This window comes from Pituophis catenifer, unplaced genomic scaffold, assembly GCF_029215685.1.
Source record: "Pituophis catenifer annectens isolate HBS135680 unplaced genomic scaffold, rPitCat1.0.hap2 SCAF_12, whole genome shotgun sequence".
NCBI lineage: Eukaryota > Metazoa > Chordata > Lepidosauria > Squamata > Colubridae > Pituophis > Pituophis catenifer.
In genome coordinates, this window is record NW_027256892.1 from 17,763,631 (window position 1) to 17,780,023 (window position 16,393).

The 16,393-nt window shown below is 45.0% G+C and overlaps 1 protein-coding gene across 1 annotated transcript in view; it reads left to right on the forward strand.

Annotated features, from left to right (window-relative positions):
• The first annotated feature begins 4,911 nt into the window (after positions 1 to 4,911).
• ADAMTS15 (ADAM metallopeptidase with thrombospondin type 1 motif 15) overlaps positions 4,912 to 16,393 on the forward strand; it is a 58,551-nt gene continuing 47,069 nt past the window's right edge. The window contains exon 1 of the mRNA XM_070952640.1: positions 4,912 to 6,195. Coding sequence (XP_070808741.1) covers positions 5,206 to 6,195 — 990 coding nt within the window. The 5' untranslated portion in view covers positions 4,912 to 5,205. The remainder of the gene's footprint in view (positions 6,196 to 16,393) is intronic.

Here is a 16,393-nt window from a genome sequence, read left to right on the forward strand (position 1 = left end):
CAGCTTCTGACAAGTCAATAACAGAATAACTGTTCTGCCCCAGCTACGGACCCCAAAGAATGCAGCACACACAAAGTCCATACAAACCTTAGTTTACTAATTAAGGACTACTACTGAGCTTTCTTAGTAGTTGTTCGAACACAAGTACAATTTAAATCAGTCTTTTCTGAACAAGGGCTGTTAATTTAACTTCATTAACAGTCGACAAGAATCCAAAGAATAATAACTCAATTCTGAAGCACAGTATTTCAGATAACCGTAATCTTACTGTGGTTGGCAGAATGTCCAGAAGCAATTTGCAGGAAAACTGACAAGAGAGAAACAAGAGCCGAATCAAACGTTTCTGGAATTAAGACGCAAAGAAATATGAACAAAGTTGTTTCTTGCAAATTGCATCAGTCGTCGTCCTTCCTTAAATAGGCTTGAGGAGTGGCCAATTAGCCCCAAGCCTTACTCTCGAGGAGACCTCCTCCTGAGGAGCCACTCCTGCCTTTTAACAGCTCTGTGCACTCGTGCATCGAGAAGCGGCTCCTCTTCTTCTTCCTCTTCACTTATGGGAGCTTCTGGAGGTTCTGAAGGCCCTGGCTGAATCCCCGCCTCTGGCACCACATCTTCTCCAGCCTCCTCATTGTCCGACTCGAGTGCCAGCTGCACAGGCTGCTCACACAGCACCACACCAGCCTCCTCACTGTCTGAATCAGCTACTAGCTGCATAGGCTGCTGACGGGCCACAAAAATAACAGCGTTGGAAAGGACCTTGAAGGTCTTCTAGCTCCCTGCTCAGTCAGGAAACCCTATATCCATGATGGAGAATCTATGGCATGCGTGCCAGAGGTGGCACACAGTGCCCTCTCTGAGGGCACGCGAGCCGTCATCCCAATCCAGCTCCACTGCGCATGAGCGTATGCCTCCTGGTCTTCAGGTCTCTGCCGTGCATGCACAGGGGGTGGGATGCATGCGGGGGGGGTGCGTGTGCATGTGCAGGGGCTGCATGGGCATTGCATTTTGGGGGTTTCGGCGCGCGGGCATGCATTCGCGCCCATGCACACGCACTTTGGGCACCCAGTCCCAAAAAGGTTAGCCATCACTGCCTTATACCTTTTCAGGCAAATGGTTATCCAACATCTTCTTTAAAATTTCCAGTGTTGGAGCATTCACAACTTCTGGAGGCAAGTTGTTCCAGTGATTAACTGTTCTAACTGTCAGGAAATTTCTCCTTAGTTCTAAGTTGCTTCTCTCCTTGATCAGTTTCCACCCATTGTTTCTTGTCCTGCCCTCAGGTGCTTTGGAGAATAGCTTGACTCCCTCTTCTTTGTGGCAACTCCTGAGATATTGGAACACTGCTATCATGTCTCCCCTAGTCCTTCTTTTCATCAAACTAGACATACCCAGTTCCTGCAACTGTTCATTATAAAGAATTTTAAAAAAGGATAAAATATTATTATAATTGGTTGCACAATCAGCCAGATGTTTAAACTGGATTTGGCATTTTTATCTACTTCTCAAGCCCTTCCCAAGAACCTGGGAGAGGCAGATCTTGTTATTCGATGATGTTAAAGGTACCGTCGCAGGATGCAAGTAATCGTCACAGGTCTTTAAAGCAAAGCAAAGTTGAAGTGAGCTCATAAGCTCAGTCCTCAGTGGTTTCACTTGGTGACCTTTATGCTGGTCCTTATTGTGGTCGCTAAACAAGGATTACCTATAGTGGTGAAAGCATCAGGCTAGAAACTGGGTAAATGTGAATTCTGGTCCCTTCTTAGACATGAAGCCAGTTTGATGACATTGGGCCAGTCACTGTATCTCAGCCATAGGATCAAGTTCGCAGGAGTCAAAAGTGTCTGTCTGTCTGTCTGTCTGTCTGTCTGTCTGTCTGTCTGTCTGTCTATCTATCTATCTATCTATCTATCTATCTATCTATCTATCTATCCACCTATGTGTCTATCTATCCACCTATGTGTCTATCCATTCATCCACCCCCACCCCACATCTATCTATCTATCTATCTATCTATCTATCTATCTATCTATCTATCTATCTATCTATCTATCTATCTATCTATCTATCTATCTACTATGTCTGTCTGTCTGTCTGTCTGTCTGTCTATCTATCTATCTATCTATCTATCTATCTATCTATCTATCTATCATCTATCTATCCATCTATCCGCCTACCGTCTATCCATCTCTCTCTCTCTCCATCTGTTTGTCTGTCTATCTTATCTATCATCCATCTATCTATCTATCTATCTATCTATCTATCTATCTATCTATCTATCTATCTATCTGCCTATCCATCTATCCATCCATCTATCCATCCACCCCCACCCCACCCCTATCTATCTATCTATCTATCTATCTATCTATCTATCTATCTATCATCTATCTATCTATCTATCTATCTATCTATCTATCTATCTATCTATCTGCCTATCCATCTATCCATCCATCTATCCATCCACCCCCACCCCACCCCTATCTATCTATCTATCTATCTATCTATCTATCTATCTATCATCTATCTATCTATCTATCTATCTATCTATCTATCTATCTATCCGCCTACCGTCTATCCATCTCTCTCTCTCTCCATCTGTTTGCCTGTCTATCTTATCTATCATCTATCTATCTATCTATCTATCTATCTATCTATCTATCTATCTATCTATCTATCTATCTGCCTATCCATCTATCCATCCATCTATCCATCCACCCCCACCCCACCCCTATCTATCTATCTATCTATCTATCTATCTATCTATCTATCTATCTATCCACCTATGTGTCTATCTATCCACCTATGTGTCTATCCATTCATCCACCCCCACCCCACATCTATCTATCTATCTATCTATCTATCTATCTATCTATCTATCTATCTATCTATCTATCTATCTATCTATCTACTATGTCTGTCTGTCTGTCTGTCTGTCTATCTATCTATCTATCTATCTATCTATCTATCTATCTATCTATCTATCCGCCTACCGTCTATCCATCTCTCTCTCTCTCTCCATCTGTTTGTCTGTCTATCTTATCTATCATCTATCTATCTATCTATCTATCTATCTATCTATCTATCTATCTATCTGCCTATCCATCTATCCATCCATCTATCCATCCACCCCCACCCCACCCCTATCTATCTATCTATCTATCTATCTATCTATCTATCTATCTATCTATCATCTATCTATCTATCTATCTATCTATCTATCTATCTATCTATCTGCCTATCCATCTATCCATCCATCTATCCATCCACCCCCACCCCACCCCTATCTATCTATCTATCTATCTATCTATCTATCTATCTATCTATCATCTATCTATCTATCTATCTATCTATCTATCCGCCTACCGTCTATCCATCTCTCTCTCTCTCCATCTGTTTGCCTGTCTATCTTATCTATCATCTATCTATCTATCTATCTATCTATCTATCTATCTATCTATCATCTATCTATCTATCTATCTATCTATCTATCCGCCTACCGTCTATCCATCTCTCTCTCTCTCCATCTGTTTGCCTGTCTATCTTATCTATCATCTATCTATCTATCTATCTATCTATCTATCTATCTATCTATCTATCTATCTATCTGCCTATCCATCTATCCATCCATCTATCCATCCACCCCCACCCCACCCCTATCTATCTATCTATCTATCTATCTATCTATCTATCTATCTATCTATCATCTATCTATCTATCTATCTATCTATCTATCTATCATCTATCTATCTATCTATCTATCTATCTATCTATCTATCTATCTATCTATCTATTTGCCTACCCATCTATCCATCTATTCATCTATCCATCTATCCATCTATCCATCTATCCATCTGTCTGTCTATCTATCTATCTATCTATCTATCTATCTATCTATCTATCTATCTATCTATCCACCTATCCGTCTATCCATCTCTCTCTCTCTCTCCATCTGTCTGTCTGTCTGTCTATCCTATCTATCTATCTATCTATCTATCTATCTATCTATCTATCTATCTCCCACCCACCCACCCACCCACTCATCCATCCATCTACACCCCCACCCCCACCTATATCTATCTATCTATCTATCTATCTATCTATCTATCTATCTATCTATCTATCTATCATCCATGCATCCATCCATCCATCCATCCATCCGTCCATCCGTCCGTCCGCCTAATCTAGCTGACAATGGAGCCTTAGACACTGTTGGGTCAGACCACTGTTCCCTCTTCATGTGCAGCACCCTTACAGCTGCCTTTAACTTGGCAACACTTGTGGGAATCAGGCACCATTCATACATTTGGCTATAAACAAAACATAACCCCAAAACAGTGGGCTGAGAGAAACTTTAATTAGAGAGAAACGAGGGCGGTGGAGGGGGTGGGGGAGGGAGGGAGAGACCCACACGGAGAGAGAGACTGCACTGAATCAGAGCAAAGAGCGAAGCGGCTGCAGAGACAAGAAGAAAAAGGCTCACTAAACACGGCAGCGCTGCAAAACGTTCCTCCTTAAAGAGAGAGAGAGAGAGAGAGAGAGAGAGAGAGAGAGAGAGAGAGAGAGAGAGAGAGAGAGAGAGAGAGAGAGAGAGGAGGCGAGGGGGGGCGGGGAGGGGACTGGGGGGGGGGAACACGAGAGATAATCGCACCAGGCGATCTCCAGCGCTGCCTCTTTAAATCGCGGGCGAAAGCGCCGGTGCCGAGCTCCAGCGAGGAACTCCGCGAGCTTCAAGTGGCTGCGGGCAGACCCAATAAGAGCTTTCAGCACCTCCCCTTGGAAACACAAAAAGAAAGTCTGCTTACAAACCTTTGGATCCGTCGGGGAAGAAGAAGGGGAAAAAAAAATTGGCACATGACAGCCCTGTATATAAAGCCTTAACAAGCCCAGCGCCTTTTGGAGAACCCAGGTGCTGGGCGCGCGGGGGGGTGGCGGAAGACCCGGAGGCGGCGGAGAAGGGGAAGAAGGAGAAGGAGAAGGAGAAAGAGAAGAAGGAGAAGAAGGAGGAGGAGGAGGAGAAGGAGAAGGAGAAGAAGAAGGAGAAGGAGAAAGAAGCGAAGATGCTTCTTTAAAAGCCGGGCAAGGAACCGGAGGGCGGAACGGACGCCGGTCGGGACTCCGGACCTACGCGGAGACTCTGCCTTCCGCCGGGCGGATGCGCAAGTGACCTCGCCGCCCAGGCGAAGCCAGATCTTCCTCCGGGCTGGGCGAGCCATGCCGCCTCTCTTGCGGGGTTCCTTCTGGCTGTGCCTGGCTCTGCTGCCCGGCTTGGGCGTTGCGATGCCGACGGAGATCGTGATTCCCATCCGCCTGGATCCGGATCTCAACGGGCGGCAGTACTTCCAGCGGGGGGCCGAGGACCCCCCCCAGCCAGGGGCCATCTTCCAGATCACCGCCTTCCAGGAGGATTTCTACTTGAACCTGAGCCCGGATGCCCAGTTCTTGGCGCCCGCCTTCGCCACCCGTTACCTGGGCTCCCGGAGGAGGGCTGAGCACCGGGACTTGCGCCGCTGCTTCTACTCCGGCGATGTCAACTCGGATCGGGACTCCTTCGCCGCCCTGAGCCTCTGCGGAGGGCTGACCGGCGCCTTCGGCTACCGCGGGGCCGAGTATCTCATCAGCCCGGTCCGCAACACCAGCGCCACCGAGGGCGGCGGCGGGGCGCTGCGCAACAGCCAAGGGGCGCACCTGTTGCAGCGGCGGAGCGCGCCTCGCCACGCCGCGGCTACTTCTCGCTGCGGGGTGGATTCGGCCTCCCACCCGGCTTTGGTGCAAGCCCTAGAGAAGTACAAGGGCTCCGGGTCCGGAGGGGCCAAGCCGGGCCAGAACGAGACGGGCCGGGGGATGCCCTCGGGGGCCAGGAAGAGCGGCCGCGCCAAGCGCTTCGTCTCCATCCCCAGGTACGTGGAGACGCTGGTGGTGGCCGACGAGTCCATGGTCAAGTTCCACGGCGATGACCTCCAGCACTACCTGCTGACCCTGATGGCCACGGCCGCCCGGCTCTACCGGCACCCCAGCATCCAGAACCCCATCAATCTGGCGGTGGTCCACTTCATGGTCATCGGGCAAGACGACAAGGGGCCCAAAGTGACGGGCAACGCGGCGCTGACTTTGCGCAACTTCTGCGTCTGGCAGAAGAAGTGGAACAAGGGCAGCGACAAGCACCCCGAGTATTGGGACACCGCCATCCTCTTCACCAAACAGGTGGGGGGGCTCGAACCGGGCCGGAGGGACGGGACGGGATGGCCGGGGAAAAACGGGGAAGGCGGCTCCGCTCCCTGCGCTCTTGGAGCGGGACTCCCGCCTCCTTACAAGCTTGGGGGCCCACCTCTCTCTCTCTCTCTCTCCCCCCTCTGGGTGCTTCTGCCTGTCCCCTCCCTCGAGGGCTGCGTGCCTTTGCAGGCGGGAAGGGAAGGATGTGGGGAGGGGAAGAGATACTGTCGCCTCTCCCCGCCTCCAGAAGCACTGAGCTCCCCCCCCCCGTGTTGGAGCGACTGTCTTCGCCGCGGGACCAGGGGAGGAGGAGGAGGAGGCGCCGTAAGAATCCAGATGTGGTGCAGATGATGCACGCTTTTGCAGGGATGGTGGTGATGAAATCCTCCTTGTTCCCTTGCCTGGGTTTTCCCCCCCGGCTGTTTTCTTAGGCAGCGACTCGATCTAGGACGCATCTCCGTGAAGCAAGGCACAGTATGTCTATGGGGATTCTCAGTCATCCAGGTTGTCCCAAAGGTGCTTTCTACAAGAGGCAACTGGACTTTCTGGTTTTTCTCGGAAGACGTTTCGCTTCTCATCCAAGAAGCTCTTTCAGCTCTGACTTTCCATTCCTCACCATCCAGTCAAAGCGGAAGAAGCTTCTTGGACGAGAAGTGAAAGGTCTTCGAAGAAAAACCAGAAAGTCTTCAAAACAGCACCTTTTGGGACAAGGCACAGTATGTGGTAGCTTCCAAATAAGCAGGGAGTGAGGGCTGAGGGTGGGAAGAGGCTGGTTGTAGGTGCTGCCGAAGATCCTTTTCAAAATGTGCCCATTAGGGATTGAGAGCATCACCTGCTATTGTGTAAAAGCTTGCCTGCTTGATAGGGGGAGTGATGGTACAAATTGCTTGTTTGGACACGCTTGTAAGGAGAGGTCAGGTAAGTCAGCCTGACTTCATGCATATATCCATCTCTCGTTTCCTCCTTAGCAGCCTGGAAGAGCAGCCTGGGCCTTTGCTTTCCTCTCTGGTATTGGCTTCCCAGTTGAAACCACAGTTCTCGATTTTCTGTGTGGCCTCCCATCCTGCAGCTCACTATGTGGAATTGGGATTGTAGAAACACCCATGAGCATAGAAGAGTTCAGAGGCAGATGCATAAATAAATGTCTTAAACGTATTTATTCATATGATAAAGCATATTAACTATGTACAACAGAGATCAAGTCTCATGAGGAACAAACATGAAGAGAGAGAGATGGAGAGAGCGAGGTGGAAAAGGTTGGAGGGGGTTTTATACTCAGGGTAAGCCCCTCCTTTCCACATGGGGGTGGAGACACTCTCTGCCTCCACTGGTGTCTATATGACACATGTGCCAATGGCTTGCAAATACTTGACACACTAGGTCTGGATGGAATGTCCGCCAGGCAAGGCCAACTGGATGCTGTCATGTAGCGGGATGAGCTGTATGGGCCAATGACACTCAGAGCAGGGATATCCAACCTTGGCAACTTTAAGACCTGTGGCTGGCTGGGGAATTCTGGGAGTTGAAGTCCACAGGTCTTAAAGTTGCCAAGATTGGACAGCCTTGCTCTAGAACAGGTGTCAGCAACCTGCGGCTCCGGAGCCGCATGCGGCTCTTTGGGCTCTCTGCTGTGGCTCCCTGTTGGGTGATCCCACCACTGGCTGGCCCTGCCCCTCACCCTCCCCTCCCAGCCACTCCTCGCCTGGCCTGAGAAGGTAAGGGCGATGGCAGGGGATGGAGAAGCGGCCAGGGCAGAGAGAGAGATACAGACAGAGGGGGAGAGAGAGAGAGACATAGAGAGATACAGAGAGAGAGGGAGGTGGGAGGGAGAGAGAGATGTCAAAAGGGTTTTGTGATTCCTGGTGTTTTTTAACAACCAGTTCTCTGCCCTAATGACCGGCTGGGTAGGCGTGGCTGGGGGGGGGGTGTCATGTGACTGGTGGAAGTGAGTGACATCGAGTTGGCCATGCCCATCCAGGTTTTGTGGCTCCCGGTGTTTTCTTTTCTGTGGGAAATGGGTCCAAATGGCTCTTTGAGTGTTTAAGGTTGCAGACCTCTGCTCTAGAATGTCTTGCTTTGCTGTGGGAGAAGGCAACAAGTGACATGGATATCTATGGAGATTCTCCGTCCTCCAGGTCATGGTTGTCCCAAAGGTGCTTTTTTTCAAGAGGCAACTGGTGACTTTCTGGACTTTTTCTTTGAAGACGTTTCGCTTCTCCTCCAAGAAGCTTCTTCAGCTGAAGAAGCTCCCTGGAGGAGAAGCGAAACATCTTCTAAGCAAAACCAGGAAGTCCCAGTTGCCTCTTGAAATAGCCCCTTTGGCATGGATAGTTTCTGGAAGGATCATTTCAGGGCTCACCTCCCTCAAAGCTTCCTCTTGTGATTCTCTGCAGCCATTGGTGGTCAATCTGACATGCCTGACGTTCCTTTTGAACCTAGTTTTGGGCTGGAACATTTCCGGCCCAGTTTGTAGTGAGATCAATAAATAGGTCGTAGGAAGAAGGCAGAATTGAAGGGGCTCCCTCTTTGACCAAGAGCGACAACAATTGCTAAGGGGATGTTGGAATCTTCCCTTCTTTCCTCCTGCTGCTAGATCTCCAGTCTGGTAGCTCCATGGATTGACTAGGGGTGTCTACCATCTTCTGGTCTGAACAGTTCCATCTGTAAATGCCATACAGTAGTGGCCAAAATTGTGGAAACTTTTTGGGAAAAGTGTATTTTCTAAAACTAGCTAATGACACCACTTTGTATTAAAATTATATATCAATGGAAAGATAATTCAATCAAGAATGCAGTGCAATAACTTTTATGAAGGATTTGCTATTAGAATAGCAGATGCAGTATAAAGAAGAAAAGTGAAGCACGTAGATAAAACGAGATATACAAAAAAATATCACCATGTCAGTTAATACTTAGTTGGGTAACCTTTAGCAGGAACTACGGCCTTACAACGTCTTCCCATGGAGTGAACCAAGTCTTTGAGTTCTGCAGCTGTTATAATATGAAACCAAGATTGAATGATGGCTTCTATTAACTGGTTGTTTTTTTTTTGCTGGGTCACTTCTGAGTAACAAGTTTCTTCAGTCGGCTCCATAGATTTTCAATTGGGTTAAGGTCTGGGCTATTCCCAGGCCATTCCAGCAGTGGAATAGGATTATCTTGAAACTGAAGAAGAAGAAGAAGAAGAAGAAGAAGAAGAAGAAGAAGAAGAAGAAGAAGAAGAAGAAGAGAAGAGGAAGAGGAAGAGGAAGAGGAAGAGGAAGAGGAAGAAGAAGAAGAAGAAGAAGAAGAAGAAGAAGAAGAAGAAGAAGAAGGAAGAAGAAGAAGAAGAGGAGGAGGAGGAGGAGGAGGAGGAGGAGGAGGAGGAGGAGGAGGAGGGAGGAGGAGGAGGAGGAGGAGGAGGAGGAGGAGAAGTGGTGTTATTAGCTATCAAACCTCAAAAATACACTTTTCCCAAAAGGTTTCCACCATTTTTGGCCACTACTGTAGAAGATTTCTATTATAGGAGAGATAAACAAAGGGGTTGGGGAGAGCAGACCAGGTGAAATGTACACAAGACATAATTGGTCTGGATTGGAACACTTTCTTGATGCTACTTGCAGCTCTACTTCTTCTGCGCTTGACTTAGAACAAGCATAGGCAGCCTTGTGGTTCAACTACAACTTCCACCGTTTGTTGCCTAACATGGCTTAAAAGTTTAAAACACCTGAAGGACTCCAGGTTGTGGATTACCCCAAACTTAAGGCCACCATCTGATCAGATAGCAAGTTTAGGACAAAAACATTTCTTTGGGGTAGAATGACTCAGTGGGCTTTCTTGCTACAAAGATTAAGAATTTGAGACGGAGAGCTATCATCTTCTCTAGAGCTTCTCATAGAACCGTGATGGCGAATCTATGGCACACATGCCAGAAGTGGCATGCAGAGCAGGGGTGAAATCCAGCAAGTTCTGACAGGTTCTGGAGAACCGGTAGTGGAAATTTTGAGCAGTTTGGAGAACCGGCAAATACCACCTCTGGCTGGCCCCAGAGTGGGGTGGGAATGGAGATTTTGTAGTATCCTTCCCCCAGGAGTGGGGAGGGAATGGGGATTTTGCAGTATCCTTCTTCTGCCATGTCCACCAAGCCACACCACACCCACCAAGCCACGTCCACAGAACTGATAGTAAAAAAATTTGGATTTCACCACTGATGCAGAGCCATCTTTCCGGGCATGCGAGCCATCGCCCATTGTTCTTCCAGCTGCCAGCCAGCTGGTTTTCCTGCACGCGGGGAGCACCAGAAACCAGAAGAGCAGCTGCTCGGTGCACATGCCAGGAAGACGATTTCCCCGGTTTCCAGCATGCGCATGTGTGCCGGTTGCCTGGTCTTCCGGTTTCTGGCGCGCATGCGCACACAAAGATAAATTGGCTGGCACGTATGTGCACATCGGAAACCAGAAGATTACCTTTCTGGCACACACGTGTGCTGGGCGGCTGCTCTTCTGGTTCCCGGCATGCGGGTGGGGCGCATACCCACGCACTCCCATTTCGGCACTCTGTGCCAAAAAGGTTCACCAACACTGTCATGGAACTTCTCTATGGTCAGAAGCAGTTAAGTCCTTCAAGTTACCATTGAGTAGCTTTCCTAAACTTGTGTTGAGGTTGTAATCAGTGGTGGGATTCAGCCAGTTCGCACCTATTCGGTAGAGCCAGTTGTTAAACTTTCTAAGCAGTTTGGAGAAACCGGTTGTTGGAAGAAATCTCCTTTTGTTTTTTTCCCACTTTACAGGGCTAATCCTGTAAGGAAGGCAGGAAGGAAACATTCTGGTGGTGTTTCTAGCCTAATCTTTATTGCCCTGCTTACAGAAACTGCCTCTCTGCTTAGCCCTAATTACATTGTAACAGCTAAGACAAAGCGCCTATCGACCTGAGTGACGTTGAGTTGGTCACACCCACATGGTCACATGACCACTGAGCCATGCCTACCAGCTGGTCATTAGGGTAGAGAACCGGTTATTAAATTATTTGAATCCCACCACTGGTTGTAATGGTTAGATGAGTTATTACCCTGCTTAATCAGCTCTCCAGGAATGTCTTCAGGACTAAGGAATGATGGGGATTGTATTACAAACATTTGCTCTAAAGTTGAAAAAAATAAAAACCAAGCAAGAGAGAGCTGGGCTATATGAAGTTCTTAAGTACTTATTTATTCAGTGCTCTTATTTTCTTCTGTACTCAATGGAGTCAGGAAATTGTTTTCTGAACTCACTCAAACAGCAGGATACAGCAGCCTCTTCCTTTGGAAAGTCTTTTCAGGAACCTTGATTGAAAGAAGGTCTAAAGAGACTTGAGAGCAACTGGAGTTATTTCTTTTTCTTTTTCTTTTTCTTCCAAGCATTTCCAACTGTCTTCTTTAGGTTTTATTTCCTTCCAAGTTTAATTTTTTTTTCTTTTTGCAGAAAAAAAACACACCACAGGATGAAAAATAGAAAAGTAAAAAGAATGTAGTAAATAAAAAGAAAAAAAAACATAAATAAAAACTTCCACCTTCATCAGAAGAATAAGCTATTTTTTAAAAATAGGCTTTTACCTTCCTATATCTTATTTCTTATCCATAAACAAATCCATAAAGTCATGTCATTCAGTCCTGGTCAGCAAAATTCCATTAAGGGTTACCAGAGATAACAATATATTTTTAACCTTGATCAAATGAACCAACGTTATGTTCCTTCCTTTTACCTTTAACAATCTTGATCTTTAGTCCCTTCGAATAACGGCCTAGAACTTGATTTCTCTTCATATTTCCCTTGTCTCTTCTCACAAAATTCTTCAAAACTTTAACAAGTCCCTTTGTTGAATTAAATATAGGAAAATTATTCAGGTGACTTGTTATTTGTATATCATTTTTAATTACTAAGACATCAGCTGATTTCTTTAATATGTTCAGTGTAACATTTTTCTCTGCATCATTCTTGTAGCCTGCCATTTTTAAATCTATTTTCAGATGAATCTCAATCTTGTCTGGCAAAACTTGTTCCTCTTCCATAACATCTTTTAAATACAGTCTTCTTATCTTCATTATCTTCAGAGTGCTTTGTCCAAAAATATCCGCTTTATTCTACATTAATAAGTCAAATTTAAATTTCTTTCACTAAAAATTGAAGGAAATTCACTGAATGATGTAAAACCTGTCAATCCAAAGGTTTCTAATAGCTAAAAAAACACTAGCATTAGCACTTAGACCTATAGTATATACTACTCCATTGTGCTTTACAGCCCTCTCTAAGCAGTTTACAGAATCAACATATTGCCCTAGCAATCTGTATGTCCTCATTTTACCAATTTTGGAAGGATGGAAGGCTGAGTCAACCTTGAGCCGGTCAGGATTGAACTCCTGACAGTCGACAGAATTAGCCTGCAATAATGCAGGCTAATTCTAACCACTGCGCCACCATGGCACAGCAATCGACAAGCAATTTTCAAAAATCAGTAGAGAAGTAAGTATGTGAATCCAGTATCCTTTTGAATGTGCCAACTATTGTTTGAGCAAAAAGATGGCTATTCCCTAACCTCCCAGAGCTCTAAATAGAATAGAATAGAATAGAATAGAATAGAATAGAATAGAATAGAATAGAATAGAATAGAATAGAATAGAATAGAATATTGGCCAAGTATGATTGGACACACAAGGAATTTGTCTTTGGTGCATATGCTCACAGTGTACATAAAGAAAAAATAAAATATATTCGTCAAGAATCATAAGATACAATACTTAGTGATAGTCATAGGATACTAATAAGCAATCAAATCATACTAAGAAACAATAAAAGTTGTAAAGATACAAACAACATGGATATAGCCATAAGTGGAAAGAGATAGGTACTAGTAAGGATGAGAATAATAAGAATAATACAGGCTTAGTAGTTAATTTGACAGCGTTGAGGGAATTAGTTGTTTAGCAAAGTGATGGCATTCGGGAAAAAAATTGTCCTTGTGTCTTGTTGTTCTGGTGTGCAGTGCCCTATAGCGTCGTTTTGTGGGTAGAAGTTGAAACAGTTTATGTCCAGGATGCAAGGGGTCTGTAGATATTTTCACAGCCCTCTTTTTGACTCGTGCAGTATACAGGTCCTCAATGGGAGGCAGATTGGTAGCAATTGTGCCTTGGTAGTACAGTGGTCTAAGGCACCCTGTTATTAAGCTGGTTATTAAGACCAGCTGCCTGCAATTACTGCAGGTTCGAATCTCGCCAAGGCTCAAGGTTGACTCAGCCTTCCATCCTTTCTAAGGTAGGTAAATTGAGGACCCAGTTGTGGGGGCAATAAGCTGACTTTGTATAAATATACAAAAGGATGAAGGCTATTGCTGAGCACATTGTGAGTCTCCGGAGAAGGGCGGCATATAAATCAAATTAAAAAAAAAAAATTGTAAATCCACTGTAGACCTCTGTCTTATGGTCTTCTCATGAGATAAAACTGTAATGGAGCCCTATTGGGTCATCTCAAGTCTTCCCCTTGTCCAGAGAGAAATGAGAAAAAGCCAGTTTAATTGCCCGCTCTTCATTCTGCTGGCATCATTGGCTTTGCTTTTAGTGGAGCTGTCTTCAGTTCACCATTTCTTCCCCGGAGGTCTCATTTTTCATGGGAAGATTTATTTACTGCTGTGGTAAACAACTCCGTTCATCTAATTGCCTGACTCTTTGTCCTTCAAGGGAAATCCTGTGATTTGTTCTTAATTAGAGGAGGATTTGCTACTCTATTCCTTGCAATGTGGTTTCTTTTCCTTTCATTTGAGGCTTAGGGGAATATCCTTCACAAACCTATGGAGATCAGGGGGTAGAGTGTGGGTGTCGTTCAGTTGCACCACACTTTAGAAACATCACAGTCCTCACAGCTTCCTCCTAGTAAATCCTGAGATCAGATGTTGGATTTCATTGGGTTTTTTTTTTAAGTGCCTCTCTGGTGAGGTGTTTCACTTCGCTTCTTTTGCATGGATGCTGACAACTTAAGGATACTTTGTGATTGGTCTGTGTGATAGATTATTGACCAATAGGAAGGCAAGTTCTCAGTCCATATCAGTGGTGGGTTGCCCCAGGTTTAGACTGGTTCTATAGAACCGGTAGTAAAACCGGCGGGAGGCTCCGCCCACCGACTCCGACGTCATCCAGAAGGTAAGTAGAACCCACCCCTTGTCCATATCAATCATCAGTAAAGACCCAGAGAGATTTAGCAATAGCACTTGTTTCTTTCTTTCTTTCTTTCTTTCTTTCTTTCTTTCTTTCTTTCTTTCTTTCTTTCTTTCTTTCTTTCTTTCTTTCTTTCTTTCTTTCTTTCTTTCTTGAATTTATATTGCCGCTTATTCACCCATGGCGACCCAAGGTGGCTTACAGAATAAAAGATCATATTTAAAACAATAAAAACTAACAAAAAGAATCAAATGAATTAATATAGTACAATAGAACAAAATCATCCCCCCACCTCCCACCCTCCGCCCCGGCGACAGCAGATCTTATATACTGCTTCACAATGTTTTACAGCCCTCTCTAAGCAGTTTACAGAGTCAGTCTATTTGCCCCCAACAATCTGGGTCCTCATTTTACCATCCTCGGAAGGATGGAAGGCCCATCAGGATCGAACTCCTGGCAGTGGGCAGAGAGTTTGCCTGCAATACTGCATTCTAACCACTGTGCCACCATGGTTCTTAATGCAACATCCAAACAGCTACAGCAATAGCAATAGCATTTAGACTTATATATTGCTTCACTTCATTTTACCATCTTCGGAAGAATGGAAGGCTGATTCAACCTTGAGCTGGTCAGAATCGAACTCCTGACCGTGGGCAGAGAACTGTCTGCATTCTAACCACTGTGCCATGAGGGCTCTCTTTGTTTTCTCTTTGCCTGGATGGGATTTAAGCATATAATGGACTTCATGTTTCATTGAGGACTTTCTTGATATGCTCAAGTTGAATCCTATCATTTTAATGCATGGCAACAAACTCAGTTACATTTGTGAGAGATGTTTCCGCACTCCTGATCTGGATTTCTCCCTTTTTCAGTGCTCCTTGCCGACTTTTCCATGGGAAGGTAGAACTTTTTGCTTTTTATTGTATGTAATTTTTTTATTAAAACTTTTAAGCAAGAAGAGAAACTAATAGAAACTGAGGAAGAAAAAAAAGGGAAAGCAAGCAAGCAAAGAAAAAGCAACAAAGCAGAAGAAAAGAAAGGCAAGTTGAAGAAAAATAAAAGGAAAAGGAAGAAAATAGAGTCTTCCACTAGAATAGAATAGAATAGAATTCTTTATTGGCCAAGTGTGATTGGAAACACAAGGAATTTGTCTTTGATGCATATGCTCTCAGTGTACATAAAAAGACAAGATACATTTGTCAAGAATCATAAGGTACAACACTTAATGATAGTCATCAAATAAGCAATTGAATCATACTAGGAAACAATCAATATAAATCATAAGGATACCAGCAACAAAGTTACAGTCATGCAGTCATAAGTGGGAGGAGATGGATGATAGGAATGATGAGAAGATTAATAGTAATAGTAATGCAGACTTAGTGAATAGTTTGACAGTGTTGAGGGAATTATTTGTTTAGCAGAGTGATGGCGTTTGGGAAAAAACTCTCCTTGTGTCTAGTTGTTCTGGTGTGCAGTGCTCTATAGAGTCGTTTTGAGGGTAGGAGTTGAAACAATTTATGTCCAGGATGCGAGGGGTCTGTAAATATTTTCCCAGCCCTCTTTTTGACTCCTGCAGTATATAGGTCCTCAATGGAAGGCAGGTTGGTAGCAATTGTTTTTTCTGCAGTTTTTTTTTTCCCTGTAGTAGTCTTCACATCAGTTACAGGTACAAGTATACTTTGACCCTTCTCTCTAAAGTTGCACCATATTGCTCTTCTTTCTACAATCTGTCCTGTCTAATCATCAACATCACAACTCAAAAGAGAACGTTAATTTTCCCCCCACCCCAAGTCTGATAAGCCTATTATTAAGACCGACACTCTACGTTCCACAGGGTTCTTTCATTAAAATGGTATCAAACCCACCACATACATTTTCGGAAGGGGCTCAGTTACTTTGCCAAAGTTCAATGGCGTCTCTATTTGTTTACCCCTCCATTTAGTTAAAATTTTACCTCCCACAATCTGCCCGGCTGCAAGACTCTTTGTGGTTTGCCAGCATAACAAGAATTCTAATTGCCTGCCA